The sequence below is a fragment of the Herpailurus yagouaroundi genome, unplaced genomic scaffold, assembly GCF_014898765.1.
Source record: "Herpailurus yagouaroundi ecotype Mexico unplaced genomic scaffold, PumYag 161, whole genome shotgun sequence".
NCBI lineage: Eukaryota > Metazoa > Chordata > Mammalia > Carnivora > Felidae > Herpailurus > Herpailurus yagouaroundi.
This window is the reverse complement of record NW_024412402.1, coordinates 753,336-780,469: the sequence shown is the minus strand read 5'-3', so window position 1 is coordinate 780,469 and position 27,134 is coordinate 753,336. Positions and strand designations below refer to the sequence as shown.

At 42.8% G+C, this 27,134-nt stretch overlaps 1 protein-coding gene across 3 annotated transcripts in view; it reads right to left on the bottom strand.

Moving 5' to 3' along the window:
• ELMOD1 (ELMO domain containing 1) overlaps nucleotides 1-27,134 on the bottom strand; it is a 65,488-nt gene extending 38,354 nt beyond the window's left edge. For 2 of the 3 annotated variants that reach the window (XM_040482874.1, XM_040482875.1), the window contains exon 1: nucleotides 2,112-2,209. Coding sequence is in view for 1 of the 3 variants with exons in the window: in XM_040482877.1 (XP_040338811.1) it covers nucleotides 2,112-2,128 (17 nt within the window). In the remaining 2 variants the exon portion in view is untranslated. Of the gene's footprint in view, nucleotides 1-2,111; nucleotides 2,210-27,059 lie in introns of those variants that run through there. The other variant, XM_040482877.1, reaches the window with a different exon arrangement.

The window sequence follows — 27,134 nt, the reverse complement described above, 5'->3', positions numbered from 1 at the left end:
TTAACCACTCTGTGGGCTTTTACATAATGCTGAATTCTTCTCAGAATCAGTTCCTTATTCTGCATAATGTATTGCTGAGCTCAGGAATAAATGCCTAATTTGTTCAGGCTATGCTTACATAACCTCTTTGGTTCAAGTGAAAAGATTGTCAAAATTGCACCACATCTGTGGGAGGGGACTACAGTGGGGAGAAAAGGCAATCTAAATGACCCGATAGGGTTTACAATTCAGGGTTATTACTCCTTGCCCTGTTGCCCTTCCAGATTCCATAAACACCAACGTATAATGAATACACACACATTATAACTTACTAAGAAGCATTAAAAACACAAACGAAGGTCAAAAGCAACGATCAACTAAGGACGGCAGTGATCGAGTTTCCTTTTATGACTTCAAAACCAAAGGTCAATGGAAATCCTCAAATTTCTTTCTTGATACGTAATCTGTTACCCTAGCTTCAGTGTCATATAAATAATTGATATCAAGTAATATGTATAAAATATGTGTCCCGTTAAAAGAGAAGAATTTATATCAGAACACCTAAGTGACTGCAACGTGCCAGTTCTGTTATTCTTGGCACTGGCCTGTGTGAAGTTACAGCAGATTCTTACCACGCCACATCTCAATCTCAAACACTAATTGTAAAATACTCCAGTCTCTTCTAAACCCAGTGTTGCAGCTATTCAGCTTAAAACTAACAGAAACAAGTGCTACCATTTCTCCCGAAATGGCTGGTTTTGAGGCTGCTCAAGTTTTTCTAAAGTAAGAGCCTGAAGAGGAAATCCTACTAGTACTGTAAGTCTTGCCACAGACGTCATCACTATCATCTCCCCCTTTTCAAAAGGAGCTCCTGACCTCTCAGCTCCGTGTAACCCGAAAGCTTTCTACAACGAAAAGACACCATGTTTACATTCAGGAGGGATTCCTAAATACCAATTTTTCGTGAATGTGTAAACAGGTGGGTTAATTCCCATGGCAACCCAAACCATGTCAGGTCAGTGCTCTGCTGGCCAATGTCCTAGTGCTTTTTCAAGTACTGTCCTTTTGCACAGCTGAGATACACAGGCTGAGGACTATTCTGTACAGTCAGTCGAAACCTAATGCCTATAAATGGTTTAATAGTGACCTCCTGAGAGCTTTCATACTTCTAAGACCCCACCAAAACAGTGAGTTGCACACAAAGTGATGTAGGTGTTCCAGACACAGTGATGCAATCCAAATCAGTGAGGAAAAGAAAATCGTAAATGGCAGCCACTGAAAGAAACCATTTTCTCAAAGAATTAAGCCCACCAGGGGTCAGAAAGTGTCATAGAGGTAGCCCATCTTGGGGAAAAGAAACTCAGTCTTCTGGGAAGTGTGTACTGCTTTCTAACTTTGGGGACCAGAATAACTTTGGAGACTATTTTGTTGTATTTTAATAAGATGTAAAATTTCTCTGGGAATTTCATTAGATTGTGAATGGCAGTTAAATACTCGTAAAAATAATTATAATCATAGGTCCAGCCAAATGGCTTTCAAAACAAAACAGTATCACCTCACAACGCACCAGCATAAATGTTACTCTATACAGCACAATCTTGAGGGAACCAATGGTTCATGTAGATTTCAGAGGCATCAGGAGTCAGGAGGAACAAAAGCTTAGAATATTTTTTTTTTTTAACCAAAAAGGAACATTTGAAAATGCCCGCATGGATGGCCAGCCAACCAAAATTTAAATTGAGGGATATTTAAAATTACTTTTTCTCAGGAAAATAATTCTATACAAATTATATTGACTACTTGGGTACTAATCCCTCAAACGTCATCCTAAATGCTTTAGAGACACATGGCATCCGGGTTGTCCAAAACACACCTGCCCCAGGCTTTGACACCTGTGCTGGCTTACAGTCTTGTGTCACGTCCTGCTGCTAAGTGCTCCGTCGTATCGGTTTGCAGACGGGGTAGCCGAGGAACCTGTGACCAAATTATTCTTAGCCAAAATACAATACTGTTTGATGCAATCCTAAGAGACCTGGATATAGGATCCCAAATGGTGAACAGGAATATTATCCTAATTGGGAAGGAAGTTTCTCCATTTTAGAGAGCTCAACCAGGGAACCATAAATACTTACCGCAGGAAGTGCTTCATTGTGCCGGTTTTGATTAGGTGTTATCCACACTGTCCTCAAGGAGCTGCTTCCGAATTTGCCTTTGTCAGCGTAAGTGTCAGCTGTGGGAACAAATTTAATATATTTACTATTAATGGAGCTGGAAATCCCAAACCTGAGATTTCTGCTTACCATAGTAAGCAGACAGAAAGCACCCAGAACGTTATCAACTGAACTGCTCACATAGCAATCCAGTTTGGTGGATGGAGATCATGGCCAAAGACTTTTACTTTGTAATGACATAATTAGCCTTTCATTGTAAGTCCCTTGATGGGGAAATAATTAGTTTCATAAACAGTCTCTTCAATAGTAAGATTTTTCTCTATTTTGGGTATTGTTCCTGTATTTTTAAAATTTATCTTATTTTTACTTTTTTTTAAAGTAGGCTCCACGCCCAATGTGGGACTTGAACTCACAACCCTGAGTTGGGTGCTCTACTGACTGAGCCAGCCAGGTGTCCCTGTTCCTATATTCTGAAGAACAGTATTTGTAAGAAAAATAGAAATGAAGAATCATATTATCCTACTTTTTTTAGAATCATATTATCCATAATTATCCTAATTTCCAGATATTTGGTAATCTTAAATCTGGCAACCTCAGCCTTCCAGAAGTACAACTTGAAAATAATTAGAAGCAACTGGTAATGTCTTTAAGCTAAAAATCAGATGTTAAAGAGCCACGCCCTCCAAATAAATGAAACCTATGTCCCCGGCCCTGTTCTGCTTTTTTTTTTTTTTTTTTTTTTTCACACTGTGAATGAAACCGTGAGATTTTCTATTTGTCTAGCCATTTCCAGTTTCCAGTTTTCTTTTCACAAAGTCTGCAGAGTATTGGTCTTCTTCCCCCCACAAGGAGGAAGCGCAGTTTCAAGTCAGGATGAGACAGAAAGGTACAGACCAGATAAGAGAGTGGCTGGAAGCCACAGAGAGAAGAGACGAGCGGAGCCCCAGCTGCCCTGGCCAGGCAGGCGAGGAGCTGAGTGTACAGATGGTGGCTGAGGGTGGAGACACAACGACCGGCCAGGACAGTCTGGGAATGTGGGCAGCTCAGACCGAAGAAGAGCCAGGTTTTTCTTTAATACATATGCTTCTGTAGCTGTTCCATGAATGCTTGAAAAAAAAGTGTCTGCACATCAGCTTAAGATTGTGGTTGCTTCTGGGAGGGGAGGGCAGGGTTTAGGACTGGGGAAAAGGCCACTGGGGGAAAATGACCTTCAACTTCAAGTGTTTTATTTCTTAACATAGATCTGAGGTAAAACAAAGCAGAAAAACATTGGCTTATTTTGGGTGGTGGGAAGATACATTAGTCTTTGTGCTTTTTGTGGTTTCTAAAAATGGATCCAGTTTTTCTGAAAAATTGTTAGTACTTACCCAGAGCCCAGATCATGGGTGTGCATATTGTTTACAATAAAGGGAACCAGGGCTCCTTGGAGAAATGGCTGATTCTAGGGCTGGGGTAAGGAATATTCAAGATGAGCCTGAAATGTCTTGTGCCAGAAAGTAAAGGAGTGCTCAAAAGAAATCGAGGATATATCAAATAAACACAGGAGCCAACTGAAAAGCTCCCAGTGGCCAAAGCTGGAACCACTTAAGTAACAAAATATTGGATTATTGCCCAAAGTATAAAATAAATACCCATGATTGCACACTGATATAAATAAATGACTGAATAAATAAGTTGGGGAGAATATATAAATCTCTTGCACCAACGGATTCCAAATAGTTTGTGTAGATACTCTGCCCTCAAGGAGGCGGAGCCTGTCAACCCCTTAAATGTAGGCAGGCCACAGTGACTCCTTGAGTACAAAATGGAAAGTTGGGGGGTAGGGGTGGGAGGGAACCAGTAACTTTGCACTAGAGAAACCTGACAAACACTACCTCAGCTAGGTGAGCAAGGTTAACATCATGGTGACAAGTCATGTTGACAGTATGTACCCTGAATATGATGCAACGAAAATGGCAACGAAAAAGACCTCTTTGGTCTTCCTCCTCCAAACTTACAACCTGGTCTAATCATGCTAGAAACATCAAATTCTTACTGAGGGATACTCCACAAAATACCCAGCTAATACTCATCATAACTCCCAAGATCACCAAAAAGAAGGAAAGTCTGAGAGACTGTCATGGCCAAGGGGTACCGAAGGAGGCATGGCTAAGTGTAATGTGGTATCCTGGATGGAATCTTGAAACAGAAAAAGGACATTAGGTTAAAAACTAAAGAAAGTGGGGGCACCTGGCTGGCTCAGACAGAAAAGCGTGTTATTCTCGATCTCAGGGTTGTGAGGTTGATCCCCATGTTGGGTGTAGAGATTACTCAAAAGTGAATAAACGTAGGGGCTCCTAGCTGGCCCAGTCAGTTACGCTCTGACTTTGGCTGAGGTCGTGGTCTCATTGGTTTGTGAGTCAGTGAGTTTGAGCCCTGCGTCGGGCTCTGCACTGGTGGTGTGAGCCTGCTTGGGATTCTCTCTCTCACCCTCTCTCTCTCTCTCTCTCTCTCTCTCTCTGCCCCTTCCCCACTTGCACTCCCTCTCTTTCAAAATAAATAAATAACCTAAAAAAAAACCCCAAGGCATTAAGAAGGCTATGTTCTCTTCTGGAAGCTCTAGGAGAGAATCTGTCCCCTTGCCTTTAAAAAAATAAATAAATAAATAAACTTAAAAAAAAACAACAAAAAACTAAGGAAATCTGAATAGCATGGCTTTAGTTAATAATTAGGTATTAATACTGGTTCATTAGTTGTGACAAATGGATCATACTAATGTAAGATGTTAACAATAGGGAATACTGGGTGCCAGGGAACGCTGTACTATCCTCGTAACTTTTCTATAAATCTAATACTATACTAAAACTTAAACAATATTAGTGCCAACTCCGCTCTAGACACAGAGTTAGGTACTAGGGATATAGGTGAACATGTGGGGCATGGGTTCCATCTTCCAGCCCCAATGGCCTTGAGGGAGGCAGAAGAGAAGACAATATAGAGAAACAAGTAGGTACTTAACCACAATATTACAAGCAGAAATAGGTGCTGTGTTCGTGAGTATGAGAGATATCTACCTTAGATGGAAGGGTCAGGGGTTCTCCAGACAACACATGCAAAGTCCCAGAAGCAAGAGAATACACAATGTGTAGATGGGAATGTTCTATATGACCTGGTTGTGCTCGGTGAGAGGGACAGGTAAAAAGGGATGACAAGATACAGAAAGGCAAGAAAGTCTCAAATCATCGAAGGCTTTGTAAGCAATATTGAAGACATTCAAACCTTATCCCATGAGCAGTGGTGAACTATTGAAAGTTTTCAAACTGAGATGTGACACAATCAGACTTCTAGTTAAAAAAAAAATAGTATGGAGAATAAATTGGATTGTGGTAGAATTATAGATAGGGGCACCATTTAGAGGGTTGTTAACATTAAAGATAATAATGGTAGGATAAGGCAATGGACGGAGACAGAAATGTGATGATATTTGAGCGATATTTAGGAGGTAAAATCAAGAGGACTTTTGTTAATTTACTGATTAGGGAATATTAGTGAAAGAAAAGGAGTCATCAAACATTATGCCTATCTCTGTGCGTAGAGAGTAGACCCACTAAGAGAAGAATTCTGGAGATGCAGATCTGAGGGTCTGGGTGTATTTAGGGGTCTTTGGGGCATTTTGAACTTGCAGGGTCAAGTGGTAGTGTGGATATATGTGGATCTGAAAGTCAAGAGAGAAATCCTGGTTGGAGACAAAGATTTGGGCTTCCTCAGCATATAGATGGTAATTAAAACCACAATCCAAAAGGAAATAGTAAATAAATACTATATACAACATCTGTTTCTTATAACAATAGTTCTTTGTCATTAAGGTAATATATTAGGATGGTCATACTACTAAAGAAATAAAGAATGAAATACACTTCAGAAAGATTTTGTGAAAATAAAAATATATCCTTAAATGGTTTAATTTCAGTTATCTAGAAAACTGGTTTATCTAAAAAAATGTCATAAGGATGTGGGATAAGTGAAATATTATAATAATTCAGCTTCCTGTTCTCTACATAAGTCTTCCTGAATTTATCCATTTAAAAAAAAAAACCCTTGGGGCGCCTGGGTGGCGCAGTCGGTTGGGCGTCCGACTTCAGCCAGGTCACGATCTTGCGGTCCGTGAGTTCGAGCCCCGCGTCAGGCTCTGGGCTGATGGCTCAGAGCCTGGAGCCTGTTTCCGATTCTGTGTCTCCCTGTCTCTCTGCCCCTCCCCCGTTCATGCTCTGTCTCTCTCTGTCCCAAAAATAAATAAATGTTGAAAAAAAAATTTTAAAAAAAAAAATTAAAAAAAAATAAAAAAAATAAAAAAAAACCCTTTTGGATTTTTATGTGCTAGCATCATGCTGGGTTAATACAATATAGTTTAATGCTGCAAGGGAGATTTACCACATAAGGGAAAATTCGCAAATATGGCAGCATGCGCATGCTGGTTAAGAGCACAAGTTTTGGAGACAGAGTTCATCTCTGGGATCTACCACTAACTAAGTGACTTTAGACGATTTGTTTAACCTCTCCAGGGTTTAGTTTTCACCCTCTTAAGTGGGTAAAGAAATTAATAACTACCTTGTATGGTCGTACTAAGGATTGAATGAACCAAAGCATGTAAGGTGCTTAGCACAGTGACAGGTATATAACATGCACTCAATGAGTTGGTACTCATTACTATTAATATTTTACTTATTATTTATCAAATTCTATTAAATACTAATAAATTAAATATTTATTAAATTATCTTCTAAAATAAAAGGTCATTTTGTCAAGTGAAGAATCACTGAAGGGACTTTTTAAATTTTATTTATTTTTTTATATTAAATATAATTATCAAATTGGTTTCCATACAACACCCAGTGCTCATCCCAACAGGTGCCCTCCTCAATGCCCATCACCCACTTTTCCCTCTCCCTCACCTCCCATCAACCCTCAGTTTGTTCTCAGTATTTAAGAGTCTCTTATGGTTTGCCTCCCTCCCTCTCTTTAACTTTTTTCCCCCTTCCCCTCCCCCACGGTCTTCTGTTAAGTTTCTCAGGATCCACGTATGAGTGAGAACGTATGGTGTCTGTCTTTCTCTGCCTGACTTATTTCACTTAGCATAATACCTTCCATTTCCATCCATGTTGCTGCAAATGGCCAGATTTCATTCTTCCTCACTGCCAAGTAGTATTCCATTGTATATATAAAACACATCTTCTTTATCCATTCATCAGTTGATGGACATTTAGGCTCTTTCCATAATTTGGCTACTGTTGAAAGTGGGGCTATAAACATTGGGGTACAAGTGCCCCTATGCATCAGCACTCCTGTATCCCTGGGGTAAATTCCTAGCAGTGCTATTGCTGGGTCATAGGGTAGGTCTATTTTTAATTTTTTGAGGAACCTCCACACTTTTCCAGAGCGGCTGCACCAATGTGCATTCCCACCAACAGTGCAAGAGGGTTCCCGTTTCTCCACATCCTTCCAGCATCTATAGTCTCCTGATTTGTTCATTTTAGCCACTCTGACTGGCGTGAGGTGGTATCTCAGTGTGGTTTTGATTTGTATTTCCCTGATGAGGAGTGACGTTGAGCATCTTTTCATGTGTCTGTTGGCCATCTGGATGTCTTCTTTAGAGAAGTGTCTATTCACGTTGAAGGGACTGTTTAGATAAATCCTGGCAAGTTGTGACCTGAACTGGGCCACCGACAGTGGTGGTAGAGAGAAGTGCACAGAAGTGGGAAATATTCAGAAGGTAGAATCAACTGGACTTACTGGTTGGATGGGAAAAGTGAAGGGATGGAAAAATAACAATTAGTTCCAATTATTTGTCCCCCAAACAGGAAACAAAGACAACGATTAGTTCTAATTATGTGTCCCCCAAAAAGGAAACACCAAAAATGGCTTTGAGTGGAAAGCTTGTGTAAATGCTGTTTAACTCACTGCTTGCTGTGTATTCATTCAATAACCTCGCTAAATGTTTCATCTAAAAAAAAATTACTGGTTATTTTTTTAAATCCAGCTTTGTTTTAAAAGAGGCACACTTGCCAATGGCCTGTGTGCTGTTAACTAGACAATCTGTGCGAATGGTAGGAGCGTGCAACAGATAGTTTGGCGTGCAAAGTATGATATCTGAGCCACTGCGATTTAAGAAAATGTCTTTTGAGTTGCTTTTCCCTGAGTGGTTCTGAGTTAACCGATTCCTTTGTAGCCAAAGCAGCATTTTTTTCGAGCGCTGGACAGGGCCAGAGAGGTCAGGGAGACTTGGAGGCTGCTTCTGATGTGCACAGCGTTCTAACAATACAGCAGCTCGGAGAGACTTCCCAAGTATTTTACTCACATGCCTGTCGACCTTCACTCAATTAATGAAGGCGCTTGTCTTGTTTGTATCCGTCTCACTAATTGAAAAACACTGATATTCACTCTTCTGTTTAATTCAGATTTATTCAGGTATTACTTATGTAACGTTTGCCCTGTTTTGGTCACATGTGAGCTCCAATGCCACCTGTTTCCCCGAGTGCAAGGACAGTGTGGGGACTGCTCTGTGTGCCGTCTCTTCCCTGAAACTGCCTCTCGAGAGGGGCGTGTAACCAGGTGGACATCAGAATTACCTGCTGTATTTAAATCTCTCCTCCTGTAATGAGGTGATGTGCTCCGTGTTTCTTTCCCCTCTGGACTACATGCCCCTCTCGGGCCCCAGGGAAGCCCCAAGGCCTGATACAGTGCCTGGCACACTGGAGGCTCAATATGGATTTGTTGGGATGAACCCTGCACCCTTCTAGAGAAATGCATGTCTTTAACAGCACTATTCCATAACAGCACTCATAAACGAAAAATGTCCCCACTGGAAGAAAAAGAAAACCCCTTAGATTTTTTTTTTAAACCAAAATAAACCATATGACCATAATCCTGGGTCTCCTAATCTTCCGTTTACGTGCAGTGATTCGTCTCCACGAGTGTGAGGACACTGCCCTGACCCGCTCTGCAGGGAGGGATCGGATGACTGTGCCCCGTGCATCAAACACCTCCAGAGATCAGGTGACACTTCAGTGCTGTGTGTGGGCTTAGGTTCCTCTGTACTTTTATTTTCCAGCTGGAAAGAAAGGGACGGCAGGCATGGTCCGCAGCTTTGAAAACTCATCGTCTCTTCTGGTATCAAAGAACCTGCTGCAGCCCCTTTGAGCGAAAAACCTCCTAGGGCTCTTTGTAGAGTACCTCGGGGTGACCCTGCCTCTTAGAAACCGACCTCTCTATTGAGTATCACAGGGACTGAATTAGACACTCAACTAGAGGGAACAGAAACACTTTCTTTAAAGTCATAATCCCTACATGAGACAAAAAAAAAAAAACGACATATGTAGCCTTCAAATTCTAACTGACTGAATCCCTTATAACAACCCAAAATGCTTGTGGACTCATATTTATGTGTAAATAAAAGACAATCCACAAAGTAAACAGTGCTCCACTCTCAATAATTTCCCTAATTTGGGGTCATCCTAGTTTTTTTTTTTTTTTAAATGTTGTACGGAACGCATTTAAGAAATAAAATTTAATTTAAAAATGTAATGTTGGCGTAAAGTCTTGTGGCTGGCTAACATTTACCAAGTGCTTACCGTGCACCAGGCAGTATTCGAGGAGCTTTGTTTGTATCAGCTTACCTCACAATCACTCTATGCAGTGAATAATAGTGTCTCCATTTTACAGTTGGGAAAGTCGAGGCACACAGAGGTGAAGCAGCTTTCCGTGGTCACACAGCTACTACTTACTGGCAGAGCTGGGATTCCCAACCCCACAGCGTGGCTCCTGAGACGCTATTAATCACTCCCCTGCGCTGCCTCTGGAAACCACGGAGGGAAAATTCTGGACTGACTTAAGATTGAAAGAAATGAACAGCACATTCAATTCCAGCTAAAGTGCAGAGCTGGGGATAATCAAAGCCTGGATGTCCATCTGCACATGAAAACTTAGTGTTCCTCTGGGAGTGAGCTAGGGGACTCTTGAATATAAGAGTCACTCCTGCACTAAAAACCACCCTGTTTCCTTTCCTGAGGCAAATACACTGCAGATCTGAAAGTTTCCCAATGAGAACCTTTTATGAGAAGTTACACAACAGAGCCCCAAAGGGTGGGTTTTATAGTCTTTCCTGAGACCACATTTCCAAGGACATCTGAATCCTTGGTAGTATAATTCTGAAGTAACTAGCAGTAAAAGTACCCTTCCTTTCAAAGTCAACCTAGTGCTCCCTTGGGGAAAATCCAACGAAATGCAAGCTCTGGCCAGACTGCCATTGCTGTGGTGATTTCACTCTCCCCAAATCATTCTTTGAGTTATTGATCAGTGAGACACGGTCCTCAAATCCGCATTTTCTCTTGGTTTGCTTTCGGTCTACCTCTGTATGTTTTAGTTTCCACCTTGCAGATGAAAATATTTGTTTACTGTTTGTTTGTTTTTTGCTGCACATAAAAATCTGTGTAATGGTTGGTAAAATATTCCAAATCTACCCAGGAGGTATATACTAACTTGAACGAGTTTTCTTGATGTCACTGAAAAACAAAATAAGTTCCATTCCCCTTTAGAGTTCCCTAACTGCTTCTTGTTGTTTTCTTTTCACGCTACAACACAACTAAGGAGAAAAAAAAATCAATCAAACGGGTCAATCTCAAAATATGTCATTATAATCAGGAGATGAAGACACATGCCACTACCCTTCCCCCCAACCCAGAGTGGATTTAAAAGACAAAGTTTCTTTTTATCAGTAGTGGAAAAAAAAGTCCATTTAGCATTGGAGGGAGGGGGGATATCCCCCACTTGAACCCTGCAGATGATAAGTTCAAGGTCAGCGATATGGAAATCATTTGCCACTGATTTAATTTCCTCACTTTGAGGTTTTCTTCTCATTTCAGATGAGAGAAGAAAACAATGGCACATTGGACGGTAAGGTCCAGAAATACTAAGTTTTATAGTTTTCTCCCCTAAAAATACGATTGATCAAAAGCCACTTTGGGTATCAGAAGAAAGCCTAAGGTTAATTTGGTTCAATTCCGTTTATTCTGTGTCCTTATTATATTATGTCACTTTACACATTTTCTAAAAGTAGTTGAGAAAATTTTCCTGATGACAATAATAAACTCCAAGTAAATGATCTTAACCTATGGGGAGATTTCCATTTCCCTCTTGAATGGTCTCAGAGTGTGCTACTTGTGCTCTGCTGAAGTCCACTGAAATCACAGTGGTGACATCCCTCCATCAGTCAAGGACAGATTTGGGACTCTGGCAGAAAGAGATACGGGCCCCTCTTTTCCACCCTTTCTTCCGCTTTGGCGGAAGACCTGTGTGTCTAGGTGGGGAAGGTAAGCGGAGGAGAAGGGTTTGAAGCTTAGGTGGTTTTAAGATATCACCACTTCAGAATTGCTCCCAAACAGGCACGTCTCTGTGGGATCACAGGCAAGGGCAGTGAGGGCTGGGGATAAGGAGTGGCTGCTAAGCCACCTGCCCTGTGTGGGGCTGGGCTCTGGCTGAGCCCACCCACAAAACACAAGGATGTGGAGGTCAGTCGTCTTAAATCTGGTGGGCCAAGTATCAGACCCAAATGAGGTGAATAAATAGGTCTGAATTAGCAAGCTCAGGTAGTGGCCAAGTTTCCATCATGCTTCTTACTTGTCAAGTCCTAAGAAGCACTGTGTCCGTGCCAGGGAGCCCTAGACAGATGAGGGAGTCAGTCTTCAGAGGATAGAACATAGTCACCATGTGGAATAGGAAGGGAGGTGGGGGAGGGGGCGCGAGGATTGGCAGGGGAGGGAAGAGAAAGGAAAGAAAAATTTCTAAGTCTATTTTTGAGCATTTGAAACATGTATAACGTGCAGTTTTTGACTTTATTACAGGTATGCAGATGAGAGAGAGCAAGCAATATGAAAATTCACCACCCTGGAAAAGTGACAAATCTTTCAGATTACACTTCACACATGCTGTCCAGCATGCCACGTTAGAGGTATAACGCTCATGCATAACATTCTCCCTGAGGCCACATTCCAGAACTTTCCTCCTCTATTGCTTAGCTTGAAAAGTGCTCTGCTGACACTCATGAAAATGACAACTAGGAAGGTTTTCTTTCCCCTTCTTCAGGAATAAAACACTCATCCAGGGTTTATTTTCGTGATTTATAGCAATGGAGGCCCCTGCCAGCCACAGGATCCACGGCTGCCTGCAAATATATTGATGATCCGCTTTAAAGGTACAGTGATTTTCTGGCTTTCCCTGTGGTTGCCAGCGTGTCTGCACTGTTTTCATGGAGGGAGCGAAGGGCTGGGAAAGCAGAACTGATAAAACTTGTCTTTCATCTATAAAAGAATAAGGGCATTTCAAAATCATACCTTCTAGGTATTAATTCATTTTTCCACAAAAATACTTGTGTGGATTTCGTACATTCTCAATTCTTTGAGTTTTAAAAGTTAAATTAAAAAAAATTTTTTTTTAAGTTTGATTTATTTATCTTGAAAGAGTGAGTGTGAGTCAGGGAGGGGCAGAGAGAGAGAGGGAGAGAGAGAGAGAGAATGCAAGCAGGGGAGGGGCAGAGAGAGATCCCAAGCAGGCTCCACGCTGTCAGCACAGAGCCCGACACGGGGCTCAAACCCATGAAGTGTGGGATCATGACCTGAGCTGAAATCAGGAATTGGATGCCCAACATACTGAGCCACCCAGGTGCCCCTAAAAGTCAAATTTCTAAATAAAACCGCAATAAAAGAATGGTAACCTCATGACTACATAAAAATTAAATGGATATGATTTTGCCAATCTAGACTGATACTCTTAATTAAATTTTCTCTTTCATATAATGATAATACAATGAAGACATATGTTAGAAACACTTGACAGGAAAATCCAAGCAAATTAGAGCATTTCCAGGGGCCTGGAGGCAAACAGGTATTGCACCCCTAAGGCAGTCGCTGACCCCAGTCACTTATTAGGTTGGGCTGCAGCAACTATTCGTACTGTAAAACAAATTAAAAAAAAAAAAAGTAGTTTTAAACTTATTTTAGAGCTATGACTTAATATGCATGACGATAAACGTTTGCTGAGTACATATTATTTTATTCTTCCCGGTGGTATCTCATCAGTGCCATAAAGGATAAGATGCGCCATTATGTCATGTGTCCTTAAGGAAGGATAAAATGCTGCTAATTTGCTGCAGCCCGATTTCAGTGGCTTAGTGGGGAAAAAAGTCTCAGGATAGGTGAAATATAGTCAGACTGAAGTCACCTACTTATTTCCAAATTCCAGGCCATGATGTTTCTGCAGAAGATTCCATTGATTGGTGACAAAGAGCACGAGTGGCCTGCAGCAAATCACACCAGAGGATTCTTATTCCCCAACTCAAACGTTTTTATTCAGCTTAAACCAGGCTAAGTAATTCCAAGATCTGATAGAGGTTGATTACATAGGAGCAACTCGCATCCTTCTTAACCCACCAGAGATGCTTCCAGCTGGTTACTGCATAGGCTCTGGGCTCTGGTTCCCTTCTCCTATCACAGCCCCTCCACGATACAACACAGCACACACCGTTCTCACACGTGAGCACACCTCATCTACAGCAAGAGTGAAGGAGTGAGTACGGAAATGCTTCATTGAAGGCAGAGCACTGTCTAGTCCAAGCTCTGTTTCCTTGACTTTACCATAGTTGATATGCTTTCATGTGATGCTGCGGCCTGTTTTTGCCTTCCATGATCACCCCTTCTCCTGGTTCCACCCGTTTCACATTCTTCTGCCTTTTAAGTGTAAGTGTTCCCTAGTATTCCATTCTTGACCCCTTCCTTCCTCTTCACCTCTACAAGGTGACCTTGTCTTTTGGGACCTCAGTCAAATCCAACAAATCACTTGTCCAAGGCCAGACAGCCACAGTTGGTAAGAAAAGACCTTGGCTCTAACTGCTAGTCACCAAACGTGTTCACTTATCATGTTCAGTTCTTTCTAGGCACCAGAGACACAAAATAAACAGGATACAGTCTTTGTCCTCCAGGCGTAGGAAATCTAGCAGATTTCACACATGGAGTCTAGGGCCTTTCTGAAGTCAGTGTAGAAGATCTGAGCTGTCTCAGGGGCACCAGGGCAACTCTGTTGGTTGTGCCTTCGACTCTTGATTCCAGCTCAGGTCACGATCTCATAGCTCATGGGATCGAGCCCCACATCAGGATCTGAACTGATAGCATGGAGCCTGCTTGGGATTCTGTGTCTCCCTCTCTCTCTGCCCCTCTTCCCACTCTTTCTCTCTCTCTCTGTGTCAAAATAAATAAACATAAAAAAAAGAAGCTCTGAGCTGTCTCAAATGAAAATACATTTCAGCCACGTCAGACTAAACTGGACTATCCTCTTAGGCAAGGGTTCCTGACCAGTATGTCATTGTTACGGATTTTTCGTGGATGTGACGCAAAATTCTGATCAATGATATGAAATTCTCTTTTTTAAGGGGGAGTACATGTTATTTATAGTAGTGTGTGTGAGGTGGAATACTTTGCTAAGAAAGTGGTATGAGTAGGTTAAGAGAGCATTAAGATTTACTGTGGGTTAGAGGCTCAGAGGAGCAACAAACAAGAATGGTTGTTATGGAAGTTCACACAGGCAGCATGAGGTCCTTACTAAGTAGGAATTGTCTCACTGCAATTATTGCTGCTGTAGTTAACAGTATTTTACATCTATAATCCCTTTTAACTTAAAGCTTCTGTCATGGACTTCCATTTAAACATGGCAGAAAAGGGGCACCTGAGTGGCTCATTCGGCTGTGTGTCCAACTCCTGATTTCAGCTCAGGTCATGATCCCAGAGTTATGAGAATGAGCCCTGCATTGGGCTCAAAGCTGACTGTGGAGCCTGCTTGAGATTCATATTCTCTCTCTCTCCCCCCCTCCCCCTCTCCCCCTCTCCCCCACTCACACACACTCTCTGTCTCAAAAAAAAATTTAGTAAGTAAACAAATAAACATGGCGCCCCCCCCCACAAAATCCCACTGACGTGAGAATAAAGAAATCAAAAAGGTGTAAATCCATAAGGCTAAGGGCAATAGGAGCGTACGTGAGATATCAGCAGATTTCTAGAGGCTGAAAGGATGAACAAATGGTAATTTACTTAGCCTAACTGATTAAGCCTGCAGTCAGGGACCTGATCCAAAGGCAGTACCATTGAGAATATGGACTCTTGGTCATATTCAGGAGTTAGTGATGCCCAGTTCCTCTAAAAGTGGTAGTGTAGAATGAAGCCAACACAGGAGGCTTGGTGGGCATTTTTCATAAGGAATAGGTAGAGCTCCTTCCCCATTCTTGGAAAGCAAGTATAACCGTGCTCCACTCTGTCAGAAGAGGTGAGATTTATTCTTGAAGAGGTTGAGCTAGAGAGGCTCTGAACTTCTGGACACAAGAAAATGAGATTGAACGGTCATCCTGAATAGAAGGAGCTAAATAAAAGTCTGCATGATAAATGTGAGATTTATCCAGGCTTCTTCTTCCACTCAACTCCCTGGTCAGAGGCAGCTATAATGCTTCTCCCCAGGCTACTGGGGATTTATCCCTCAGGAAATTACCCAACACACAGGTGGATCTCCTCCAGTGAAGCACCAGCCCCTCACTGGACTGCTGTGACACGATATGGCCAAGAAGCCCCATGGAAAGCTTCCAGTCAGCATTTTAGTGCCTCAGTCTTAAATATGAATGGACAGCCAGGGATTATCAAAGAATTAGGGAACGTTTCTAACTTGATTGAATTATAGAAGCTCAAAGAAAAGTGAAAAAAGGGGGAATTTGGAAGAAACAAACAATGCAAAGAGAAGAAAATAATCAATACATCATAATTAATTTTCATAGATATTAGAAAGATATTACACTCATGAAAGAGACACAAGAAACAATAAAAATTCACATTAAGAGAATAAGAAAATGTTCTTAGCATTTTTTTTTAAACAACAGAGATGGAAGTTGAGGAAATCTCCCAGATTTGAGGAAATCTGCTGAGAAGAAATTGACAAAAAAGATGAAAAATGGGATAAAAAGATTCAGTATTCAAACAACAGATATTCCAGAGAGAAATAAAAGTGAAAAGGTATGTGAAAAAATTATTGAAGAAATAATACAAGAAATTCCAAGAACTGAGGAACTGAATCTTCAATCAAAAGGGCCCAGAGGATACCCAGTTCCTTAAACAACAAAAGATGCTCACCAAAGCATATCAATATGCACTTTTACAACATAAATGTATCCAGTGGGGGAATAAAAACAAACAGTTCACACACAAAGAGCTAAGAATCAGTGTCCAGTTTGTCAGTGGGAACATGGAAGCAAGAATAAAAATTCTGAGAAAAAAACTCTTTCCAGTTCAGATTTCTATACCCAGCCAAAATATTAGGGATGAGAAAAGAATGGAGTCAATTTCAGACACACAGGCCTTCCATGTACCTCCCAAGCATGCCTTTTAAGGAGTTTCGAAAGGAAACATTCTACCGAAATGAAGGTAGAGAATGAGAAAGACATTGGACCCAGCAATCAGATCCTATGTTTGAGAAAGGGGAAAAGAATTCTCAGGATGATGGTGAATGGGGGCTTAACAAAGGCTGTCTCCATGAAAAATGAACTGACAGATTACTTGACAGATATTTATGTGATGTTTTAAGGGACAGGTATTACTTTGCTAAAAACAGAAACTTAAATTTAAAGATGGCATACACTAGATGGTACTCCTAGCCTCCTGAGGTCCAGTGCCCTTAATCTCTGTGAATCCATACACAAAGAAAGATGGGAGGGAGATAGAGAAAAAGAGAGAGAGAAAGAGAGAAAGAAAAGGAAGAAAAGAAAAAGAAACTAAGGCTTCAGAGGAACTAAGGAACCAGAAACTAAGGAACCAGAGAGCTGCCTGCAATAGGTGGGGGGATTCAAAAAGCCCATCCTCCTTCTAGAACAGTATCCGACTAGGCCAGAAGTTGCAGCTTGAGTGCTGGATGTGACACGGATGAAGACGCACTGAAAACATTCAACAGGAAAGTCACGGAGTTTGTGTTAACAAATGCTGGCAGGGTTCAGTGTGGTTGTGCCCATCATCTAACAGCATGTCCGAGCCACTTGGACAGTGATTCTGGATCCTCCTTTTAGGGACGAAAACAGAAAAGGCGTAGATAGGACTTTTCTGAAGATTGCTTTGGAAATGGCAAGAACGGCAGTTCTAGTTCTCAACTAGAGAACACATTCATATAAAAGCTACAGAATGGAAAAATCGAGATCAGCACTATTCAGAGCTGCAGTATAACCTACCAGCATCATATTAATTTCTTAAAAAGAAATCAGTGGACACTAAGGTGGACTTAATTTGTTTTTCTTTTTAAAAACCTCCAAAGCTGGGGCGCCTGGGTGGCTCAGTCCGTTAAGCATCCGACCTCAGCTCAGCTCATGATCTCGCGGTCTGTGGGTTCGAGCCCTGCGTCGGGCTCTGGGCTGATGGCTCAGAGCCTGAAGCCTGCTTCCGATTCTGTGTCTCCCTCTCTCTCTGCCCCTCCCCCGTTCATGCTCTGTCTCTCTCTGTCCCAAAAATAAATAAACGTTAAAAAAAAAAAATTTATAAAAAAAAACCTCCAAAGATAAAAACAGCTTAAAACCTAATTGATGAACACAAAATCTGTTAAGAAAAGATGCCACAAATTATAGCTATATTTTTCCAGAATATAATAATGTTATTGTGATTATGTGTTTTTGAAGAGTCATTGTATTTTACAGATACACACACAAATATTTACAAATGGTATGCTATGTGTCTAGGATATGCTTCAAAAGAAAATGGGGTGGAAAGACAATAGGTTAGAAATCAAACAGTACTGGTCATGAGTTGATGATTATTGAGTATTAGGACCCATTATACTATTCTGTCTACTTCTGTATATATTTGACATTTTCCAAGTAGAAACTTACCAAAAGAAGAAAAAAAAAGGCACCATCAACAAAACTGAGACTCACTGTAAGCACATTAGGCATTTTTCTAGCCAAGCAATGATGATTAACACCTGACTTTGTTCATATCAGAAGTTAGAGGTAAATCTATGATTCTTCAACAGCCTTGGGAGAGTACAACAAAAATAAACAGGAATTTGGCATCTAACCCATTTCCATGACTGACTTAGTTCTTGTAGAGACTTTATACCCTCGACTGTAGAGCCTCTGTATGGTGTTAGGCATTGCCATTTAAAAATATTTACCGAGCTTGTTTGTTAGTGGTTAAAAACAGTGTATACCAATGACATCTTGTATTTGTGAAATATGGTAGATGGATTTAGGAGAAAAAGTGGCAATTAAAATATGACACATTCTAGCAGTGTTTCCTAATTTCATAAATGTTAAGGTGAAAAAAAATTGCCTCTTGGAATTTTCCCAAGAATCCTTTCTTTCTCTCTTTTTTAAATTGTGTTTATTTGTGTGTGTGTGAGAGAGAGAGAGGGAGAGAGAGAGAGAGAGACAGAGCGTGAGTGGGTGGAGGGGCAGAGAGGGAGGGAGACAGAATCCGAAGCAGGTTCCAAGCTCTGAGCTGTCAGCACAGAGCCCAATGCAGGGCTCAAACTCATGAGATCATGACCGATTGAGCCACCCAGGTGCCCACCCCCAAGCATCCTTTCTTATCTCAACCCTTTGGCCCCATGCTAAATCAATCTTTAGAATCAGTAAACCCTCAAAAGGATACCTGCCTCCATCTTCTCTGACAGTGGTGTCCCTGCCTCCTCCTGCTTGTCCCCATAGCACTGATTTGAAAATACCAGCTTCGTGTGCCTCTCCTCTCCAGTGCCAAGCAAGGTGCCTTATTCCAGAAGTACTCGGAAAATGAGCACACATTTCCATTAGTGTTTTTCAGAGTGCATCGCGTTCAGCAGGTCCTAGTGGCCGACTGATGCGCCAGCATAAGCATGGACTTGCACCCTCTGACGGTCAGGGCTTATTATCATAAGGGACAGAAACTAGCTCTGTCTGTTTAAGCAGAAAAGGAACTTATTCCGACGGTAACCCACCGAATCTCCAGGAGGGGTAGAGAACTAGGTTTAGAGGTTAGGTAGCCAAAAATAACTCTTGAAATGATGACATGGAGCTGGTCCAGTAAAGATACTTCTGATGCCACTGTGTCGAGACTCTGGAGCAGACACTGCTGTCCCCCAGCATTGGCCAAGGGGTGTTGCTGTCTGGAACAGCCGCTCCCGGGCACGGTCTGGGTCATGGGCCCAGAATGCAAGGATGATGTATCAGCATTTTAGCTCCTATGGTGGGACGGCAGGCTCTGCCTCATAATGTAGGACAGCCCCCAACACGGGAAGGGGGTTCAGAAGGCAGTGTTCAAAAGGAATGAAAAGTGTCCGCCCTGCACTATAAACAAATACCTTTGAAAGCCAAAACACAGTGCGGAGTAGTGAGTACACAGAGAGAACAGGAGGGGCACATGTTCGCCTTCCGTCTCTGAGTTGATTAGGTGTGCTGTGCGATTTTATTTTAGAGCCTGGACACATGCCCATTGTATGGCTCTTCAGTATACATACCTTTTTGAACTAAGAATTTCAATTCTGATCTTAGGTAATGAAAGAATACCTGTAAGTAGCCTTTTAAATTGAACCCGAGGTGGTCACAGAATGGAGGCACTTACTTTAAGTGATGATTGATTAATTACCTAGGGAATCATCATTAAGTAGAAAGAATAAGAATAGATATTATAAATCAACAAAAGGATGTATAATAGTTACATATTACATAAATAGTACCAGGCTGAATTAGACATTGGCAGATTCACGTAGAAGTGCCTGGGAGCTCAGTGTAAAGTGCATAATCAGATTTAGGAGGTGCTTTTGAGGTCATGGGTGCCAGCGTCCAGCCCAACAGAGAGAGTCCCTCTTATTACATCCCTGATAGGTGGCTCGCCATGCATCATTTTTTTTTTTTAACGTTTATTTATTTTTGAGACAGAGAGAGACAGAGCATTAACGGGGGAGGGGCAGAGAGAGAGGGAGACACAGAATCGGAAGCAGGCTTCAGGCTCTGAGCCATCAGCCCAGAGCCCGACGTGGGGCTCGAACCCACGGACTGCGAGATTGTGACCTGAGCTGAAGTCGGACACTTAACCGACTGAGCCACCCAGGCGCCCCTCGCCATGCATCATTTTGAGTATAGTGTGTTATATTGTGTGTTTCTGATACAGACTGTATTCATCTCTGAGTCTAACCAAAGATAGCATTGATTTCTTTTGTATTGTTGGTTAATACTCAAGTGAACTAAAACTACTTTTTACAACCCAAACTGTTGTTAACTAGGACTGCTACTCCCATGTCCTTGGGCAACTGATTTTACATCCTAAATGAAGCCAACATCTGTTTTTCTTCTTTTTTAAAAATACTTTATTTTTAAATTTACATCCTAGTTTGTTAGCATGTAGTGCAACAATGATTTCAGGAGTAGATTCCCTAATGCCCCCTTACCCATTTAGCCCCCCCCCCCACAACCCCTCCAGCAACCCTCTGTTTGTTCTCCATGTTTAAGAGTCTCTGACAACATCATTTCTTCTTAAGTACAGTCTTAGTTTCAGCCCTTGCTCTGGGCTCAGGGATATCAAATTTAATAGTGATTGTCATTCAGGGGCACCCAGGTGGCTCAGTCCGTTAAGCGTCCGACTTCAGCTCAGGTCATGATCTTGTGGTGTGTGAGTTCGAGCCGCACATCAGGCTCTGACGGCTCAGAGCCCGGAGGCTGCTTCGGATTCTGTGTCTCCCTCTCTCTCTGCCCCTCCCCCTGCTCATGCTCTCTCTCTCTCTCTTTCTCCTTCAAAAATTAAAAAAAAAAAAAAAAGATTGTCATTCAAACACACTAGTGCTTTGAGCTTTGCAACATCAGCAAACCTAATGTGCATATGGTCAAGTATACCTGAGTCATTGATAAAACGTTGACATGTCAGTGTCTGAGGCCAACAGAAACCATGTTGGCTTCCACACCTGTGAACATTCTTTGGGTACAGCTGGTCAACCCAGCTATTAGACCACGTCTTAGACCTTATTTCTGCCTCTCCCCCTCAAAGATGACTCCACAGCCCCATTTACAGATGCTTTCCAGAAGGATGTTGTAGATATAAAAATCTGATGGTCTAGCTCTATTTTAAACACACTACGTTATCCACAGTTTAAAGTAGTAGGAGAAATTTCTGATACAACAAAGAACTCTTCAGTGAAGCAAAAACTGTAACCCCAATCCTTTTTTAAGTCTTGATTTTTATATACTGGGTTTACTGTTGGGCCGCATACACATCACACATGAGTCAATATGAAAGTCAAAATTCTTTGTTAGGCATTTTAATACAGGCTTTAAAAATTATGACTAGCGATGTGCATAATACACATTTTAATTAAAACAACTTTGACAAATGCTTACCATTTTAAGAGAATGTATGATTTAACTTCTTAAGTAAAAACAATTTTTTTTAAAGTTTTTGCTAACTTAAATGGATTCTAAGGCCAAAGAAAATCTAATTAAAATTGAAATGTTCTACTGGAGGGGCACCTGGGTGGCTCAGTCTGTTAAGCGTCTGACTCCTGATTTAGGCTCAGGTCACGATCTTGCGGCTTGTGAGTTGGAGCCCTGCGTCAGGCTCCGCGCTGACAGTTCAGAGCCTGCTTGGGATTCTCTTTCCTTCCCTCTCTGCCCCTCTCCCTGCGTACTCTCACTCTCTTTCAAGATAAATAAACTTTTTAAGTGTTCTACTGGAATGTAGAATCTTCAGAAAACCTGTCTTCTAAATTCTGAAGGGGAGAACATTCTTACTCTTCTTCTAACGGAAAAAGGAAGAAAGGTACTTGTGCAGCAAATTCATTGCAGAGATGGATTCACACTTAAAATATTTATAATGCCAACTGGTGATATAAAAAAAATAGGAAACAGAGTTTATGATGTCACTGATATAAGCTAAGCCAAAAAACAGCTGTGGGATAAATAAATTATTCGTTTCATCATGAATGAAACCTTCAAAACACATGGCAGCCTTTTGCCATCTACTTGTACGAGGGAACTAGGAGGGAGAGTTCTAGCAGCTGAAGTAAGCTCTTATACCAAGACTTCTAATTAACCAAGTCCTAATACCAGTAATTAAGAGGGAAACAACATTTAAAAGCTATATAAAGACCTTTGAATTCTGCAGTTATTAGCTTGTTTGAGACTGATTTTTTAAAGGGGTTTAATGAGTCCTTCTTAAGCATTTACCACAATCATCTTGCTTTGTACCAAAAAAGCAAAAAATGAAACAGCAAATTGTGAATTATCTTGATGGTGTCTAAAACATCGGAGGGTACACAGACAATACACAGATTGTCTAATTATCCTGAAAATGAAATTATTTATCCCTCAGAACAGTAGTCACAGTTAGCATCTATTTTATAGATATAGAGGATCGGAGCTGGCACGATTTTCTTTTTCTAAATGTGCATATCTTCCGTTTCACAGCACAGAAATGAGGTAAAATAAGACTTGCTTGTGGTCAGCAGAAGTGCGCTGGAGGGTTAAAAGCTCTTGGGATGCAAGAACACACTGTCTTCAGATTCTTTAAATTCAGAGTATTTACTGAGGACTTAGACTGTGAACTGAGCACACAATTTCAGTTAAAGCTCTCTTGGGGTGATCGTGCACATAAGCTTATCATTAGAGACCACTGCAGTAAGCCGTTCTTTAATAAGCCATATCCATGTGAAATCTTGCTGAAAAAAACAACCTATGGTCTAACTGCCTGGAAATTTTAGCAAGCTTAGTATGTGCTAGATCACTTTTTTTTCTCATCTACTATCAGAATTATAAGGCAAGACAGGGCGCCCGGGTGGCTCAGTCGGTTGAGTGTCTGACTTTGGCTCAGGTCATGATCTCGCGGTTTATGAGTTCGAGCCCCGCGTTGCGCTCTGTGCTGACAGCTCAGAGCCTGGTGCCTGCTTCGGATTCTGTGTCTCCCTCTCTCTGTCCCTCCCCTGCTCACGCTCTGTCTCTCTCTTTCTCAAAAATAAACAAACATTAAAAAATAAAAATAAAAAGAATTATAAGGCAAGACGTGTTTGGTAGATATTACAAAGAGGAACAGTACAAATACCTGAAATAGGATTTTTTTGGCTCTATTTTAAAGAATAATCCTTTGATAAGAAAGATCCTAATTAACTACTTCATTATACATTTCAGCATAGAGTGATTTTTGTGATTTTCAAGAAGTTATTATAAAATACGAAGTGGAAACGTAACCATATGGAGGACACTCAAGCATAGGAGCTTCTTCTGAAGATGGTTGACAAACCAGATTTGTTGACAAGCGCAATCTCGAATGGCACTCTGGTGTCATTTCCTTGAGACTGGCAAATTGGAACCTTCAAGATATGAGTAACACTTCTCTACGTAGCCTGTGCTGGTCTGATCTTCACCTTCTCTGGAAACTTCCTGTGCTGATGATCAATAGTGAAAGTGCCCGGTGGGTTTTCGAAGACGCGAATGTTAAGTGGTGTCCTATTTTTTCGGAATTAATTGCATTTGGAATGTTCTGAGTGGGAACTCTCTGGTACTACAAGCATCTGGTCATTTTCACATAGTGCTATTTCTGTAAAATCTACATTCTTTCCACCATCAGAATCTATTTCTGTAAAACCTACATTCTTTCCACCATCAGAATCTGCTTCCTTAAAGATAGCTGGACCACATCACGCAGTCATTGCCCTTTAGTATCTTTTCCTACTCGAGGCGATAGATTTGTTAAAGCTAAAACACCTGCTAATCCTGTGTCAGGAATTTGTGCCAGAAGCAAGTGAATATCGATCAACATCTCAAATATTACACTTTAAGATCTACTTGTATACAAAATACTATATAAATAGTATACTCCAGTATTCCTCGACAATGACTTTTCACCCGAAGAAACCAGGATGGTGGTGGAACAGTGAAGGAGCACTTTGGGTACTAATCAAAGGGCAGACCAACTGCTTTGTTAAGTGCAGCAAAGTGCATTCATCCAGGTACCATTTCCGGATCCCTGCATTTGTCCCCACTGCTCCCTCCAGTCCCCAACTCCCCAACTATTTAGTCTTTCTTTTAGAATACCCTTCTCGTGTCTTACTTTCCTCATTGTCAGCAGGCCACTCCGGCCTCCAGCTGAGGCCATCAGGTAAAGTCCTTCAACTTCCGGTCCAGCTCCCCCTCCACAAGGTGTAAGCCCAGGGGTGTTTTTCCTCCCAGGATAAGGATAAGATCTCACTCTCTGATTCAAAGCCAGACCCGTCCAACGTGCTGGTCTTCTCACTCCCTGCCTGGAGCTACCCAGCAGAATTCTGTGTGGCTCCCAGGCTGCAACACACACAGGCCCCAGCAGGCCTCAGGTCTCTATGTGGACGCCCCCTCACACACACTTCCCCCGCTCTGTAGCTGGCACCTCTCACGAGCAGCTCAGGCAGGGGGACTCGACAGATACGTGTTGAACTGAAACTAGTAACTTTTCAGCATGAGTTATTTTCAATAGCTTGAACCAGAACTGAGCCTGTCCCAGATTGTCTGCAGAACAGCATATGATTCCTGCTCCACTTTATTTTTTCAACCCATACATGACCCAAAAATGAGGAGTGAGAAATTTCTAGTGACTAAAGTTGCCAGATAAAATGCAAGCTGCTCCGTCAAAACTGATTTTCAAGTAAACAATATGGATCTTAAGTATAAGTATGTCACAGGGGGCATACTTATACTAAAAACAATTATTCATTGTTTATCTGAAATTCAAATTTAACTGGGCAGCCTGTATTTTTATTTGCTCAGTCTGACAGCTCTACCAGGGACTCCTTAAAAATTCTCAGAGGACTCAAGGAATGCTTTAGAGCGCTTCGAGATTTGTGTTCCAACTCTGCAAACTTCTCAACTGGGCAGATTTTGTGTCTGTTAATGCAGCTAGGTTTCTTTCTGAACATCTCAGCGACAGACTTTAGCAAGTGCTGTTTATTATATAAAATTTTCATTTCTTTTGCCAATTTATAGAATTCCTTTCTAATATCTATTAATGATTTACGCAGAAAGAATACGGTGGTACTGCTCCAAATCTCTTACAAAGCTGATATTCATATTATCACTATGTCTGAGTCAAGTCCTAGCTACATGTATTAATAACAGTTTTTAAATATTTCATATTTTCAGTTAAACCAGCAAAAGACAATATTGAAGATACCTAAGTCATCTTGGGGTTTCTGTTGTTCATTAACCAGACACCCGAAGACAGACTGTCCTCACTAACAGGCTGGGGAGAAGCAGCCTGGCAGGCGGGGGTGGAGCCCGTGATCTAACCGCAGTGTGCGTGTCTTTGCTGGAGAAGCCTTCCCCAATTGGGAAGCATCTGTAAACCCAGGCGCTTGGGCTTCCGTGTGAATGGGCTGGAACGCGAAAAGAGTCGCCTCTTTCAGCATCCTGTAAATCTTGGAGGCTTGAAATCTTGGTTAGCAGAATGCCTCGCAGGTCGTTTTAAAAGACATACCTGTCTCTCTAAGGAAGGGAAAAGCAGGTTTCTTCTGCAAAGGAGTGAGTACCATTTTAGAGGACCGACTGCCCTGTGTGCCGTTGACCCAAGGTGATGGTGCAATGGAAGTTAAACGAACAGCTTGTTCCAGTCCTGAAAGTTTCCTACGTTAATGTGTTCCTGTTTAAGCGTTCTTGACAGCGATTGCTCGTTACTTAAGACACTGACTCCTTATTCCCATGAAAGAAAGCATTAGGGATGAACAGCTCCCTAAGCGGACGGATACGGAGTGTGCCAGCCTCAAAATTTCATCTAGACTGTTCTCGGATTCAACTTGGAGGGAGAGAGTGACCAAGTCCGCCGTGGCCACCGGGTGTCACAAGACGGTAATGAATTAAGACGTCTATCCCGACACAAGCTCAGCACCTGCTTTCCACCATATTGGCCGCTCCGGTTAAGGACGGTTGTCAAGCCACCGGCACCACACGCACACACTGCAGGCATGCAGAACAATGCCTGGATGCCTGCCCAAAACTAGTCTCCTGATGACACACGCGATTTGTGGTCCCATTCCAAAGCTCACCGGGGGTTAGTGGCGTCATTCTCCTGGTTGGTGCGAGAAAAGGGATGGGATTGTTGGGGAAGCGCAAGGGCACGGGGCGCCCACCTGCTCGTGCAGAGAGCGGCGAGGCTCAGCACCACATTCATTAAACTTGATCTGAAGCAGGCGAGCCTGCGAGGTCGCCCCTGAAATATTCATAAGGCGTGTTACCCGACCTCCGCTCGGAGGTGGGGCAGGCGCAGCCCGCACCCGTACCCGCACTTGGGGGAAAGGCACTCACGACCGCACACGCCACCGCCACGCTCCCCGGTTCCACCTGCCTGGGAAGGAGCGATGCTCTCCTAAGGACTTTCCCGGCAGTTGCAGGAGGTGGGGCGCGCCGGCCCCTCCGGCGGCCCCTCCGGGACGGGGGCGAGGCCGACCCGCTGCCCGCGGCCCCCGCACGGCCCCGGGGGAGCCCCAGGACCCCGTGTCTGCCGCTCGCGGGGCCCAGGCAGCCCTCGGCGTCCCCCCCTCCCATTCCGGCCTCCGCCGGGGATGCTTCCTCCAGAGCCCTCGCTCGGTCGCTAGGTGACCCGCGCCTGGGCCGAAACGCAAACGGCCTCCCGCGCGGCCCCGCGCCCCGCCCCCCCCCCGGGTGCTGGTTCTGGGGGGGCAGGTTGCGGGGAAGGATCTCGGTCCCGAAGCCCCCGCACCGAGGCCGGGCGTGCTTCCCTTCCCAGCCCCTCTCTGGCCACGAGCCTACCTCGCCGCTGCGCCCCGCACGGTGCCGCGTCCCCGTCACCACGTCCCTCCTCCCCAAGGGCGTTCGCCCCTCGCGCCCCTGCCTCTCCGGGGTCGGCCCCCGGCGCGGCGACTCACCGGGCTCCCGGCGGCGGCTGCGGCGGCTGCGGGACGCTCAGCAGGTCCGAGCGCGCGGCGGCCGGGTCTCCATCC